Raw genomic sequence first — 16,707 nt, 5'->3', positions numbered from 1 at the left:
AATAAAAAGCAAAGTCAAAGAAATTGCTCCTATGAATTAACTTAGTAAAACTCTTTCTCACCTGCTTAAGTGGTATCTCAGTATGACGGTGTTGCGTTATTTCAGGTATACAGTGTGTTCTTATCAAACTTCAAAACCTTTTTGGCATTAATGTTTTTCCTATATCGAGCCCTTTGCCTTTATTTTTAATTTTTTTTCTTTAATAAAGCATAATCCAGTGTGTTCTGCTATAGAAATAGATTTTGACTAGAAAAAGGGCGGACTTGATTAGCTTAACTGGTTGTAGAAATTTGTCAACAAAAGATGACGTGGTTTGTTTTCGATTTGACTGTGAGATACTTATTAATGGATAGTTTGATATTGTTAGGGAAGATACCTAGGTATTCAGTTCAGTTCTTAATTAAAAGAATATGGCTTGCGATAATCACCATTATATTGCGTCTTAAGTCCAGTCAGTGGTAGAATATGGATGGATGACCCAAGAAAAGATTTTCCCTCTCTTTCGTTACTGTTTTATGGGACAGGCTTTCGGCAGGGGCGTAGCTTGAGATTTTGAAGGTGTTCGCTCGGAAAGAAAGGTTACGTTAGACCGCCGAAGGCACCCCAAATTAAAGTATGGGGGTCTGGGGACATGCTCCCCCATAAAATATTTGAAAGTTTAGGGGCTCAGAAATGCATTTTCCTGCGTTTTTGACAGGACATTTTCGCTAAATAAATACGGGAAAACGCAATAATTACATCACTAGTGTTATCGGTAAGGTACAGTGTTTACAGAAAAAAGTAAAACAGTGATCAGACGTCTAACTTTTAAAAAAGCTGACGTCGTTTTTTTAACGTCTCCGGGGAGAAGAGATTGCAAAAAATTCTGCAGAAAAGCTCTCAACAACTGACTTAGCCTGATTAAGTAAGGTCGGTAGAAACGGTTTGCGAAGTGTAATAAATATGGGGATTCAGTCACTGTAAACAAAGAAAGCCTCGTAGAAGTCTTCTCTTCCATACTTTTATTAAGGTTCAGTACGTGATCTCATTTCATCAGGAAAAATAAATATATCATTTTCATTGTATTTTTCTCTTGCGAAGGGGTGGTTGAAGGCCCCCTTATACTAGTCCAGTGACCTATTACATTTCGCTACAATATAGACCTTTTCTTGAAGTGAAAAATGTATTCACTATTAATAAATAATGCCCGCCAAGAATTTTTGGTATTAATATAATAAGCGAAATATAACGTTATAACTTTCACGCTTACGTTGGGTGTTTCGTCTGAAATGTTGCCTTTGGCGAAGGATTGTGAACGTGAACTCTGATTTTAGTATGCACTTGTACCTCTTGCCCGCAGTTCAGTCTTTGTATCAGGAATCAGCGAGTTTCTATTTATCATTGAAGAAGAACATTTACAACAGCTTAACAGTAAATTAAGTTTTTACAAGATGGTTTTCAGTACAGGGAAGTAGTAAAGGGGGTTGATATGGCAAGTAACCAATCACAGAGCAGTTTTCTTTTGTTTAAGTTTTAGAGAACAATTCGAACAATGGAGCTCATTCGAATTCAGTACTTTGAACCAATCGCAGAGCAGCATTAGAAATGCCCCCTTCATGTAATAGTCAGCAAAAGCACATGTTATAATTTTCGCGCCATATTCAACTTCGCGCTAAAAGATCACGGGCACCCAAAGACAATTTTCGGAAAATATGTGTTCGGAAGACGATTTGCGATCTAGAATTTTCGGAACATTTGTTTGAACATCTAAAAAATGGTATAATTACCCATTTCTAACGGATTTTTACTCTTAAAAGGTCACCTAGAATTTTCGTGAACCTTTTTTGTGGCTGAAATTTTCGAAAAGGTAAGTTTTGATCCCTATAATTTTCGGATCACTAGACTTTCAGCTAGGAAATCCGAACAGATGATAAAATTTCTAGGGGATAAAAATATGCCTATATCTACCGTTTAAATACTAAAATACGTTTAACAATGCTATGTGTAAGTGGTTTTGAACTATCTTCTCGTTGGGTGCCCCTGAAAGATGTTTTAGTATGCAAGAAAATGGCTCCCTTTGCCATGAACGCATCAAAAATTGAACGATTTGCTGCCTTAACAACACAAAGGCAGAAAGACCTCTTTGAAGTAAACAAGAACTTAACCGAACAATGGTTTTGGCATTTACGGCGATTGGAAAAAAAGCAAGATAAACGAGTGTTGTCTGCACGCGATGGTATGCTGTACAAAGAATTTTACAAGGTCCAGAAACGGACCCGATTTTGCAGGGGCAAAGAAATTTACGCAACACAGTATTTCATCGCAATTATTTTATTCACCTCAAAGAGTATATCATTGTTACACAAGAAAAAATAATAATGACTAAAGAAATGGCTAATGGTTACATCATCACTTAATGTGTAGTCTACCAAATTGTCTCTGTAAGTTAGGTCTTGTTCGTAGGTAGGTCCTTTTTCAGATGATACAAATAACACATTCTGTTGTAATCTTCGCTTGAACAAATCGTTCATTTCCAATAAGGCATCAGGATAATCGTAGATATTGCGTACACCAATAATGACAGTTCTTCTGATCAACGCGGGGTTCATAATCTGTTCCTCCCTCATTTCCTCACACCATACTTTTTGAAATGCAATCCGTTGTAGCTTTCGTTTGTTGGAAAACTGACCTCCATAAGAGAATTTCTCAGCCATAGTTATCTTTGGACAAACACGTCGCGGGTTGATGATGCAAAAATGTTCAACTTAAGACCAGGTATTGTGTAAAAAAACAAAATGCAATTAAGAGTTAGCCGTTTAGCTTTTGTCTCTTTTAATAAATGACCCGGATTAAGACATTGAGTTCCCAATTCGAAGTCAAGGAATGTTGTTTCTCAGTCATCCAGAACATGTTGTATTTCTTAGCGAAATTGTAATTCTCTGTCTATCGACAAACCTATGAATTACCTGTCGCAAAAACTACAAGACGATTCAGAAAATGAGGGCTCTTTTAACCCTGATCGGATAGTGAACAATCTATTATGTGTTCAACATACAAACGCACTCTCCGTTCAATATGTTATTCTTAACAGTTCAGTTTGCTCGGAGAAAAGTCTTAACTCTCACCAATATTCTTTGAAACATTGCTCCAAACATGCAAGTCGAATGGAGCGCTTGACCTCTGCTGACGATTGACGAAGTGGAAAAAGTCCAGCGTCAAAGGATAGCGAGTTTTATTGGACATGTATTCCAACTGACTTATGCGGCTTTGGTTGATAAACTCATCCAACAAGAAAAGCTGAATCACTGCGACGGTTGTGCTATTCAACACCCAAGTCAAAACCAACATTCTTGCCTCATGATGAATAATGATGACGCATGGAAGTATTACCACGATGAAGTTGTGGAACAAATTGACCTGAATTCTATGTTGAACGCTACCGAAAGTTATGCAGTGCTCTCGGCTTCAAACTAGATAAATCATGGGAAGCGTACTGCCAAATATTGTCGTGGACCAGTATTTACCTCGCTTCTCTGGAACTTGATGTTGTCCAGCAGGGTGATGATCTTCAAAGCCGTATTTTATACGCTCTATACTACCGACCAAATGGGCTCAAATGGAAGGATTTCAGTGATCAAGAAGAAACAATAGAATGTCCTGATAGAGTCGTGAGAAAAGAAGAACTCCAATGGACCTTGACATGATAATTAATGACATTCAAAATAAGCTTTGTTTCTAAAAGTAATAAAATTTCTTCATGATGACTAAAATTTTGAGTCGGTGTGTGTTTGTCTCTGTCTCGGTCAAGACGGGGCTTTCGCTGTCTTTGCTTCGGGTCGACTTTTCTCTGTATCGCATTGTATATAAAGAGCTTTCCTTTATGTGTAAAAAAATGTCATTTGTTCATAGTTTGTAAATAACTATGGTTTAATATACTAAACACGGTTTGTTGTCTGTATAGCCGCGCGCGCGTGTGTGCGCCACGCGCGATTCAATCACCCGCGTAAAGGAAAAACACAGTGATATACAAGGCCTTTGTGGCCCCTGTAGCCCCTGTGGCCCGTTCTCAATAGTCATAAACTTCGTGTCATTTGCGGTTTTATTCAGTTGATATCGAACCTTCGTACCGTGAACATCATGGGTAAGCGTGTATGTCGTCATTGCCCGATACCGGGATGTCACTCTAAATTTTTAGTTCGATTAGCAAACCATTTGGCTCAGGTACACGAGCTGTCTGACTTAGAGAGAAAATATTGGCTCCAGTTTGCTAAATTACAAAATACCAACATGGTTCGAGTTTATGATAAAGATACTCCGCCAAAGACCATTTCGCTATAAATAAGAGCAAACGCAGTTGAACGAGGGGGGCGTAAGGGGGGTCCGAAAACCGCAAAACCGCACAGAAATACGCCAAAAAACCGCAAACCGCATCGGATTTTTTCCCGAATACCGAAACCGCGCGTACATGTATGAAAAGCTGACATCCACAAGACTTGTGATATATTCTGATAACATTGTGCGTTAGTATTATACATACCATCATATTAAACGCTAACGATATATTGTACTAAGTTATACCCTAATTACTACTAACCAAATGCCAAGTCTTGAACGAGTATTGATAGCGGAGCTCCACCCGCGCGCGAAGCGCGCGCGTGGGCGGAGCCCCATAGCTAAGGAAATGTGGTAATCTACCCATCACAGAAAATTTGGTAATCACGTGACCGTACACCGAGCGATCGAGCGAGCGACCGTCCGTCCGCACCATAGGCATACCGATGTAAAATAACTCAATCAGCAGGTATGGGAACCCAAATGCAACTCAAGGTTTTATTTGGAAGGAAATCACATGGCCGCCCGGACTTTTAGAAAGAAAAAAGTCGTGTCTTTTTCGGCGTTATTTTTTATGTGTACACTAACGTGGATAACAGAGAAAGAGCTAGAGCGAGTTATTGAAAATTCGTTGGAAGAAAAACATGGAAATTCAAAGCGGCGGTGAGAAAATGAGAAATGCTAGAGGCCAGCAAGGTGAAAATGAGCGGCAGTGAAAAATAAAAGCGAACATGAACACTGGAAACAAAATATTGGGTAAGCACATACGACAATTTCTCCATAAAAATAGTGTGTAACTAGGAAGTTTGACGTTTTACTCGCACAAAACAGTGTTGTAGTCCTGCAAAACAACGGCAAGGGAAAGACAAAAAAGCGTTCTGCAATTGCAAATTTGCTTTTTGCTAATTAGAAGAAAAAGTGTGCTGCACGTGCAGTTTGTTTTTTTGCTAATTAGATCTATTAGTCATGAAGCTATTTTCATTGTCGTCCCCCGTTTAGCGTTACACGATTTAATTTTTTTTGTTCACACGTATTATTAACCAGAGCTTCGCTTTTAGCCCTGGCTAAATCTATATATTATCTCCCTTGACTTTGAAAACGTCTTACATTGGGTGACTGATTACTTTGGACGACCCTGCGCTAGTTGTGGAACGCGGAATAAATGTTTCTTCTGGAATTGTGACCTTCTTGTCTCGTAAAGAGTTCACGTTCAGTGGACAAGACGATTGTTAAAACGTACAGCTCTTCTGAAATTCTCCCCTTCCTTTCCTTCTTCATAGAAGATTGCCACGCAATTAATTATCACGTCCTCTTCGCTTTCAGTTGCGACCTCGACGACCTCAGTTGCCATTGTCGCGCATTGAATCAAAGCAACGAGAACACGAGGCTGTACGACTCCGGCATGGAATTTCACGAAGTCGACGTATCATTGGCCAAAACGGTTAATCACATTAAGTATTAACTGGAAAAGGCCGTAATTGCAAACTGCAGAGTTAAAGTAAATTGTAAGCTGATAAAATGAACCCAGATGCGTTGTAAAACAAAACACTTGGCTCGCGCTCGCAAAACAACCGGATGCTGACCGTTCTAAAGAGTATTATCACCGCAGACACTTTTTTTTCACCGAAAACGGCGACTTAAAGGTTGTAATAACCGCAAACCGCTTAGTGTTTTGAAACCGCAATACCGCGAGTTAAAATAAAAATTACCGCAAAACCGCACCAAAAATAACGCAAAACCGCATCGCCGCAAACCTTTACGCCCCCCTCTTGAACCAGTCAGTTGTCAACATGGACCCAAGGTGGAAACACCCCTTTCCTGCTATTGTAGCTGGCCCCACTTGTTGTGGAAAAAGTCATTTTGTCAAACACCTGTTGGAATCTGGAGAAGAATTAATAGACGGAGCTCCTGAAAATATCATTTGGTGTTATGGAATATACCAACCGGCTTACGATGAAATGCTAAGGACTATTCCCAACATCACGTTCGTCGAAGGGGTTCCTGGTGATTTAGAATCTATGATAAACCCAACCATTCGGAATTTAGTGGTCATTGACGATTTAATGCAGGAGCTTAGCAATGATCAGAAAATTACCAATTTGTTTACTAAGGGCTGTCATCACCGAAATTTAAGCGTTATTTCCATTCTTCAAAATATTTTTCACCGGAGAAAAGAACTGAGAGACATGAGTTTGAATTGCCATTATTTGGTGATGTTCAAGTCTCCCCGAGATAGCAGTCAAGTCAGTCACTTGGCGAAACAGATGTTTCCCGGTCATGTCAAATACATGCAAGAAGCGTTTCAGGATGCGACAAAACGCCCTTATGGTTACCTGTTATGTGACCTCAAACCCGAAACACCTACCGACTTCCGGTTGCGCACAAACATTTTCCCTGGGGAGACTCAGTTCGCCTATGTCAGAAAGGTATAAAAAAGCTTCGTCGTAGTGATTGATATCAGTTGAGTATGGCCCAGCGACTAAGAAAGAACCACGATTTTCTTAAGCTCCTCGTCAAGTGTACCCCAGCTCAACGTAAAGCAATTTTGAAAGCAGCCGACGACGCTTTAGTAAAAACCATTTGTGAGTGTGTATTCAACGTACTTAAAGAAACAGTCCCTGTCAGTAAACCGGCAAAGAGAAAACTTCTTAAGCACAAGAAAGCCTTGACTGCTCTAGCTGAAAAGAGTACCCCGCTAAACAAGAAAAAGCAAATCTTGATACAACACGGAGGAAACTTTTTAAGTGTTTTGCTACCTCCCGTTCTTCGAGTGTTGAGCTCGCTTCTTAGTTAAGATGAATCATACAAGACGCATGGTTCTCGTTCCTGAAAACACTCTGGAACGATTGCAGCAACGCCAGCAGATATTAACACCACCTGTAACACAAACTCTGAAAAATCTGGATAGCCAAATGGGGGATATTTTAGAAAGTAAACAACTTGGTGATGAAGAAAAGGCGAAGCTTTACACTCAGGTGTTGCAACGGTACTTGACTTATTACGATCAGCGGAAAGACCAGCCTCTCCATGTGAAGTTAACGACCCCTAAAACAACAGAAACCCCCAAACCAGCTGAGAACGCAGAATCTACAGAGGAAGCTTCTCCAGATAATTCTCTTCCAACAGCAGTAGGGGAAGAGGTCATGAAAAGTGTACCCAAAATTTACAAAGCTGGGGCTAGACAGTTGTTGGATAAAATTAAAAAACACCAGGATGTGTTGCACTGGAATGATAAAGGAGAGCTGTTGTATGAAAACAAACCAATCCCAGGTTCTCATGTGGTCGACCTAGTCAACGACACATCGCGGCACCGAAAAGGATTTGAACCAGTGGAATGGTCCGTGTTTGCGAGGGGCCTGGCGCGAATGAATGTCCCCGAAAACTTGGTTCGTAATCCCCAACGTCAGAGTGCCATCAGAGAGTTTGAAGCAAGAGTGAGAGAGGAGACCCCAGAAAGTCCTTCGCGTTGGCTACCCACCAAACCTGTGACGTTATCTTCTGTCAAAAAGCAGAGGCGCAGAGTCGAGAGTCCTCGCCCTCAGGCTGTTCGATGGTTACGATTATAAATCATGACAAGATACTTTTTTTATTGTGAAACACAAAACTTTATTTTGTAATTCAATAAAATGTGTTGAATAGAAATTACATGGTATCTGTTAACTGAACTTAATGTTGTGCTTTTTGGTCTTTGCTTGTTTACATCAGTACGATATTTCGGAAAACCTATAGGAAAATGTTTTTCAATAAATCGTTTTACGAGACTATCATTTTTACTTGTGTTTTTAGAAAAACGATGGACAATAGCACTCATACTTACATGCCGACTACGATATAAAGCAAAATACAAAGAGTAATGTCCGCAGACTTTTGAATAGATGCTTTGTAATGTCACAGTATTAAAAGTCCACTGGTTAGAATTGTTGTTTAAAAATTCAGTAAATGTTCCTGAATATTTGCTGGGTGGTGATCCGTAAGAATCGTAAAATTCTCCCCCTTGCTCCTTGGTGAAATAAAACGCCACCCAATGCGAACCTGGCTTGTCACTCGTATCCACATTGGCGATAAACAGGGCTGGGTAATGTGAAACACTTGCAGGCAGCTGGTCTGAGGGATACACGCCTTGAAACAAACCTCGTGTAAATTTATCCTTTCTCAAAATAAGGGTCAGTTGAATAGTGTCCATTTTTAGTTTGTGTAGTCGAACAACACGTTGCGGTTCCCGTCAATTTCAATCACGTTTTGGAATTCAGCGTACACGATAAGGTTAACCGTATTGGCCAGTGGTTCCTTGAAATGAAGCTCAGCGCGCAGGTTACCTTGCTTTATTAGCTCAAAATGGTCACCTGAGCAGTGGCCTGGGGACAAGTCAAAGCAGAATGCTGTGTAACCAGAGCCATAATCGCTTCTACTGATTTGATTACCCGCATCTTGGGATAGCTTTCCAGTGCCTGAGAACAGGCTTTGATAGCCCGCTATTACATTTTGACCTCTAGCTTCGTCAAAATTCAAGAACAGGGGTTTCCGAGGAATTTGCTCTTCGTCCACATAGACACCCACTTGAGTTAGATTGTGGTGTTTGAAGTTGAACGGGTTGGTACTGTAAGTTCCATTATATGCCTGAGTATCCACTAAGACCAGCACGATTCGTTTAGGAATGTGACCCAAAAAGATGTTGTCGGGGTTAAAACTGCTAAATCCTCTTGGAATAGACAGCACTTTACAATCGATTCGGCGAACCGGGCACTTGGCGCTGGAGTGTTTTAGTGCAGCCGCATGGCCAAGTATAATAGAGGAGGCCAATTTCACCCGGCGAACGAACAAGATGGCTTCTGTGATTACCACCTTGAAAGTTGGAGCGGCTGCTGATGACATTAGACAAAACGAGTTCTTGGCTCGGTTCAGTTTGATTCTTAAATTCACTCCATTTAGCATCAACCGGTCTTGAAAGAAAATGTCGCTATGAATGGGCCCCATCATATCTACAATATGACTTTCTTTAGTGAAATCATAGCGAACCTTTAACCCCTTGTTTGCAGCATCGTCTGCAGCCACAGGGTTGCCAACATCCATTTTTCCAGGGGTATCTTTGTAAAACATGGCCATAGAAAGTTGACTTGTTTTTGCTTCTTCTCCGTAGTTTAGCGAGGTTTCGATCATGGCGCGATAAGGGTAGGTATTGGTGGATGGAGAGATCAATCGCTCGTTCAAGGAAACGTCCACTTGGGAAAACAGGGAATGTAAAAACAGGTTCACGGGACCTACTTGTGTATCGGCGTCTATGGCGGTTCCATTTGCTTTTGTGATCTTGGCTTTAACAAATAACTGAGTACGTGCCAAGTCCAAATACTCATCTCCGGTTCCCGAAACATAAAATTCGATCGGACCACTGTCCGTGATGTTACTGATGGGGTGGTACTCGATCCATTGCCCTTTGGAGAAAGAGGTTTGTGTTGCAGGAATCGTAAAGAGATCCAACTCTGATTTCGTACATTCCTGAGACTCGTGATGCACAAAGGCCATAGTTACTTCCAGAAAGAAAATTTCTCTTTGGGCTTCTTTTGCTGCGGAGATGTTTTTGCTTTCTTGCCTTGAGGGGAACTGATTTTGGTTTCTTGCCCTTTTCTTTTTATAGCTTTCTTGCCAGCTCCTGATTGTATCTGCAATGAATTCTGAGAAGGTAGACCGAGGGCTTGTTTCGTGCGCTTGTGAACTGCTGTTTTAATGTTATCTCCATCAAGAACATCTTGGACGACCGAAATTGACACACCTGTTGAAACACCTGTTTTTAAAGCCTTTTTTCCAATCACCTTAGCACCCTGTTAAAGGTGAGGCATCGCCCAGCGAAACAGACCTCTGAATATGGACCCTAGTCCATAACCATGCTGAAATCGAGCACCGTGAAACGCTGGTAAACTCCCACCTTTTTGTTTGGCTTGATTAACATAGTACTGTTCGTACAACTTGTGATTTGGAGTGTGGAGTTTTTTCATCTTTAAAAGTACTGAAGTGCACTTTGACGAAAATGAAGTGTTAACAACACTCTCCCAAACTCAAATGGTACAGACTCCCCTGTGTCTGTCTTTATATTGACTTCGACAGTTTCAAATTGCTTTCTGCTGACAGGTAAATATTGGGGGCACAAAAATGATTTACTGACTCGCTCCCCAACCTTTCCTTCTACAGGAACAATTCGAAGCAAACGTACCAATGCATCTCCAACATATTATGACTGAATAAGATCACAGTAAATGAAAAGGTCGTGAAAGCCGTATTCCAAATCCACTTGTCTTTCAGCGGTAGAGGTATTAGAAATAATTTCTTCTGGTGAAAATCCCAGCAGGTATCCAACGTTACCAAAGAAAAGTTCTACGTTATTTTGTAGGTGAACAGTCACCTTTCTAGTGAACGCATCGTAGGAAAATGTCAAGTCGTCATTGAAACGCTTTACATTCTCGATCAGCTCTTTCATCTTTGATAAGATATCTCCAATGGAAGAATAATGACCTGGTGGTACAATTAGGGCTTCCCATACTCCGGACAATTCTTGGTTCCGAAGGTAGAATCGATTACCAAAATTTTCTTGGACATTATTCCAGCTGTGAGGATAGTGAATTTCCGTTAACGCTACTTCCCAGTCCCCCGTCAAGCTAACGGTCTGAGGTAAACCAACTTGGTACTCAGTTAATGTGTTGCTGGGAAACTTATCGAGGCTGCTATTGCTAGGGAGATGCAGATAAAACTGTTTTACCTCCATCGTACCCTGTGTTGAAATGAAATTTTTAATCTGGGTATTCTTAATTTATTAGAAACCACACACCATTCATTTTATTATTTCATTTTCTTTTATTCACTACAAAAAAAAATGCATAAATTACAATTTCAAAATATCTCTTTCTTGAACCCAAGAATCAAATTTTGGATCTTTTATCCTTTCCATCTCACCAGATACTCTACTACGCCTTTACGCTTTCTCTTCCGCAAAATCTTCTCGACGCGGTACACATCATCGTTCTTAATAATTTTCTGTAATTCGGGTTCATAAAATGTTCCATCTAAGATTTCACCTGCATCATCTTTTAGTTTATAAACGGGTACTTGACGAGCCATTCGCTTGTAAACAGTAAAAATTTCTTCCGTAAAATTAGGTAAGTAAGATTTTTCAAACATTTTCTTCACTTTGCTAATCCTGACGCGATCTCCCACTTGAAATTTATATGGCACAGGCTTTTGAACATCGTCCCCATACAAAGTATCCCACACTTTAGCTTCATTCGCTTTAGTCCCCTGACTCGGTTTCATTTTAATACTTCGGTGGTAAGTGGTATTGTAAGAAGACACTAACTGGGGTAATACATTGATATAGGTGAGAGTGTTTTTGGCCGTGAAATATTTGTACATCTTATTCTTAAATGTTCAGTTAAAACGCTCAACCACTGAGGCTTTGAGCCCAGAGTTAACAGTGAAAAAGGCAATGTTGTTGTCACGCAGAAATTTCTGGAACACGAGATTCTTGAACTCTGTTCCTTGATCTGTTTGCAGTTTGATGGGTTTGCGACCAGTAGAAAGGATCTTTTGAAAGGACTTTTGGCGGGAAATCGCAGCGGTCGGACGTGTATTCATCGTGTCTGCCTAACATTGCCAAAGATGACCCCTCTCTGGCACCTACTCCTATGAAAATACACTATCTGGCTCCCTGACGATGTAATCTACCTTCTTCAATGTAAATGCCTCCCAGAAAGAATAAAAGAGGTGATCGTGGCTCAACCGAAGACGAACCAAGAAATCCGAAGAAATCCAACATGGCGGCCGAGGAAAACATTGATGTTGAAGAACCGATTGAAGCGGGCAAGGAACAAGAAGAGCCTAGCCTTCTTGAAATCAAGGCTCTACTGGTCGACATACAAATCCAAATAGCTGCAGTTCTTAGCGAAAATCGAACGCTGAAGAAGGAAATCGAAGAATTAAAAGAATCTGCCAACTTCTACGAGAAGGAGCTTAAAGATTTGAAAGAGTCCTTGCAAAAGACCAAGGACGAATACAAAGAATTAAAACACATGCTAGCCTCAACAAGGAACGAGCTTAAAACAACAAAGGAGAATCTAGGAAAGCAAAAAGAAGAATCCGATCGACTGTGGGAACACCATGATGATTTGGAACAATACACTCGAAAGAACTCGCTGGAAATCCATGGAATTCCAGAAGATGCGTATCCCAGTACGGAGGCCGCGGTCATCAAGGTTGCTGAAGCCCTAAATATCACCATAGAGCCTGAAGAAATAGAGATTTCACACAAGCTGAATCGGGGCAAATCCATTATAGCGAAATTTTGCAATCATAAAGTGAAATCGAAACTTTACAAAGAACGCACCAAACTAAAGGATGTCAAAATCAAAGATCTATTTCCCAGCTACCCTTCAAATGCACAGGAACGACAACGTATTTTTATAAACGAGAACCTCACGGCTTATAGGCGTAGAATCATGAAAGAAGCGAACAAGAGAAGACAAGAGGGTACTCTACTCAGTGTTTGGTCTTTGGATGGTAAGATTTTTGTTAAGACATCACCCTATGGCTCCCCTGTTAGAATTTTTTCTGAAGAGGACTTAGATCAATTATAAACTGAACAGGCAAAATAATCTACGTTAAGTCTGGAGAGGGACGTCTTATCAACCATTCAAATTTCTCGCTGCCAAAGTAATTTAATTTTACTAACTACAAATTTGTCTATGCTCTGTTCTTTGTTTTTGCGCTACTCTTTTTTATTTATTCAAAGTGTTATTTTGTTTAATTTACCTTTTGTGATCATTTGCTTCAGTCTAATATTATATGCACGTTTTAGTCTTCATTATTTGTTTAAAATATCGAGTACCTTTTGCATCAATCATTTTACACCTAATAGAAAGAATGCAAATCCTTTATTGAGGCGCACATGTTTTTTTCCCGTCGAGACAACGTTTATTACAAAAGACTTGAACAAATCGTGACTTTGAAAATAACTTCATTGAATGTCAGGGGACTTAGGGATGACGCTAAAAGAAGAGAAGTATTTAATTGGCTTCGCGCCAAAAGGCCATCAATATGCATGCTCCAAGAAGTACACTGTATAGAAAAAACAAATCACTTGTGGAAAGCAGAATGGGGCTATCAAGCTTACTTCACCTCTTTTGAAAGCAACAAAGCAGGGGTATGTATTCTTTTTAACAATAATTTTAACCTTCAGCTCCAAAGACTTTACACCGACCCTGCAGGGAGATTTATTATCTGTGACTTAAAAGCTAACGAAAAGCTTTTGACCCTCGCTAACATCTATGCTCCCAACGAGGATAAACCTTCATTCTTTCAAAACTTTTACGATCATCTTTTAAATTTTAATTGTGAAGACATAATAATTGGCGGTGACTTCAACCTTGTTCTTAACATCGAAAATGACAAAAAAGGTGGCATTGCCAAAACTCACCAAAATAGCTTGAAGACCGTTCAAGAAATTTCAGAGAACCTAGATCTTCTCGATGTCTGGAGAATTCACAATCCAGATGACAAAAGGTACACTTGGAGACAACGACAACCTAAGGTTTACTGTAGACTTGATTTCTTTTTAATAAGCCAAAGCGTTATTGGGGACGTCACTAACACCGATATAGTGCCAGGATATAAAACAGACCATTCCATGATTACTTTAGATCTGTCTCTTCATGCAAATAGCAGAGGACCCGGCCTTTGGAAATTAAATACCTCTCTTTTAACCGAAACTGCTTATGTTAATCTTATTAAGACAACGATTAAGGAAGTTCAAGACGAATATGAAAATGATGACATGGTAAACTCTGCTCTATTGTGGGACATGATTAAGCTTAAAATACGGGAAAAATCGCTCAAATACGCAATGAATAAAACTAAGAAAACAAAGGGCCGTGAGGCAGAACTAGAGCATGCAATTTCCAAACTAGAATCGAAAATGGAGAACGGAGACTCTAGCGTAACAGAAAATTCTGAACTTGCAGAACAACTGAATGATCTAAAGAGTGAGTTAGAAAGAATTATTGAGACTCGTACGAAAGGTTCCATATTGAGAGCTAAAATTAAATGGCATAATGAAGGAGAAAAAAATACGAAATATTTCCTCAACCTAGAAAAGAGACACTATAAGCAAGGCATTATAAGCCAACTTAAAGTGGACGAAAATAACTTTATTACTTCGGATCAGGAAATATTAGCAGAAGGGGAATCTTTTTTTATGAATCTATATACATCCAACAGAAATATACACAATTTAATTGACACATATGATTTTTTTAAACACGAAAACGACACCGTCCTGAATGACGAACAACGGAACAACTGTGAAGGCCTGCTAACTGAAAGGGAATGCCTTGCAGCCCTGAAAACCATGGAACAGGGAAAAACCCCTGGATCTGATGGGCTACCTTCAGAATTTTATAGAGTATTTTGGACAAACATATCAAACTTATTGATTAATGCTCTTAATTATGCGCACGAAACGAGTCAGCTTTCCATCACACAAAGAAGAGGAGTAATCAAACTCATTCCCAAGAAAGACGCTGAGCCGTATTTCATTAAAAACTGGAGACCGCTTACTCTTCTCAACTGCGACTACAAAATTGCAGCAAAGGCTGTGGCTAACAGGCTGAAAAAGGTTCTTCCCGATCTCATCAGCTGTGATCAAACTGGCTTTATGAAAGGCAGGTTTATTGGCGAGAACATACGATTAATAGACTATGTTATTCGTTTTACCAAAGAAAAAAATATCCCAGGGCTATTATTATTTCTTGATTTCGAAAAGGCGTTTGACACGATTGAATGGCCTTTTATCATAAATTCTCTTCAATACTTCGGTTTCGGCCCAAGTGTTGTAAACTGGGTCAAATGCCTTTACAGCAACATAGAGAGCTGCTTCTTAAACAACGGCTGGACAAGCAATTTCTTTAAAATTGAAAGAGGGGTCAGGCAGGGGTGCCCGTTGTCTCCATATCTATTTGTTCTTTCAGTCGAAGTCTTAGCCAAGGCTTTTAAAAGAAACAGCAATATCAGAGGAATACACGTTAACCAAGAGGAAATTAAAATAAGTCAATACGCAGACGATACAACCTTAATTTTGAATGGTTCACAAACGTCGCTCTCAGCTGCTCTCAACACACTTGACGATTTTGGAGAAGCCTCGGGTCTCAAACTCAACAGTAAAAAAACAGAAGCAATTTGGATCGGAACATATAGTGGAAAAACAGAAATTCTTCTTCCAGAAAGAAATTTCAGATGGCAAACAAACAAAGTAAAATCTTTAGGCGTTTGGTTTACGACAGACCCTGAAAACACTGTACTTCTAAATTATAAGGAAAAACTGGAAAAAATTAACAATATTCTAAGCAACTGGAAATACCGTAGATTAACCTTAAGTGGGAAGATCACTGTTCTGAAAAGCTTAGTAGCTTCTCAAATTGTGTACGTCTTGGCACCCTTGTGCACAAACAAAAAAATAATTAGCGAGATTAACAAGCTCTTTTACTTGTTCCTTTGGAACGGAAAGGGCGATAAAATAAAGCGAGATATTATGATTAACAATTACCCAGCAGGTGGCCTCAAAATGATTGACATACTATCTTTCAATAAAGCGCTAAAAACCACTTGGATAAAAAAGTACCTGGATACAGATAATCAGGGTAAATGGAAACTTTTTCTAGATCTTGAACTGAAAAAGTTTGAGTGTACCCTACCGTTCACAAGCAACCTTAATAAGATAGACATAGCTAATATCTTCAAAACGCAAGACAGTTTCTTAAAGGAAATTCTCCTAATCTGGTCAGAAATCAATTTTGAAGAGAGGATAACATCAGAGAGCCAGCTTTCAGAACAAGGCATATGGTACAACTCACTTGTAAGGATTAACGACAGCCCTATTTTCTTTAAAGAATGGTATCGTAAAGGCATCACAAAAGTTAAGCACTTAAGGAACAGAGAAGGAAAATTCCTCACTCCACCAGAACTTTTAAACAAATACGACATCAAGGTCCAACCCTTGGCATACTGTGGAATAATTTCTGCTCTTAAAAAGCTATGCAACACATTCAACCAAGGTGACCACACAAACGAAAGTAATAGTTACGAAAGCTTTTCGACAAAACTAATGAAAGCCCAAAAAGCAAGCAAGTTGGTGTATGACAAATTAATTACAAAGAAAAGTGCCCCCCCTACTACAAGCCAGCAAAAATGGAATCAAGACTGCAACTTAGGTCAAAACGAAATAACGTGGGGTGCGACCTACCAGCTAGCTCATAAAATCACAAAAAGCATAAAACTCAGGGAATTTCAATTTAAATTGCTGCACAGAAGAATACCAACAAACGCTTTCTTAACTAAGATAAGAGTAAAAGAAAACTCCAA

At 39.7% G+C, this 16,707-nt stretch overlaps 1 protein-coding gene across 1 annotated transcript; it reads right to left on the bottom strand.

Moving 5' to 3' along the window:
* Positions 1–8,496: 8,496 nt before the first annotated feature.
* On the bottom strand, positions 8,497–9,831 carry LOC140940826 (uncharacterized protein F54H12.2-like). The gene has a single exon (XM_073389784.1). The coding sequence runs from the start codon at positions 9,829–9,831 to the stop codon at positions 8,497–8,499; it is 1,335 nt and encodes a 444-aa protein (XP_073245885.1).
* Between the last annotated feature and the right edge of the window lie 6,876 nt (positions 9,832–16,707).

The sequence above is a fragment of the Porites lutea genome, chromosome 6 (genome assembly GCF_958299795.1).
Source record: "Porites lutea chromosome 6, jaPorLute2.1, whole genome shotgun sequence".
NCBI lineage: Eukaryota > Metazoa > Cnidaria > Anthozoa > Scleractinia > Poritidae > Porites > Porites lutea.
This window is presented reverse-complemented; position numbering and strand designations above follow the sequence as displayed.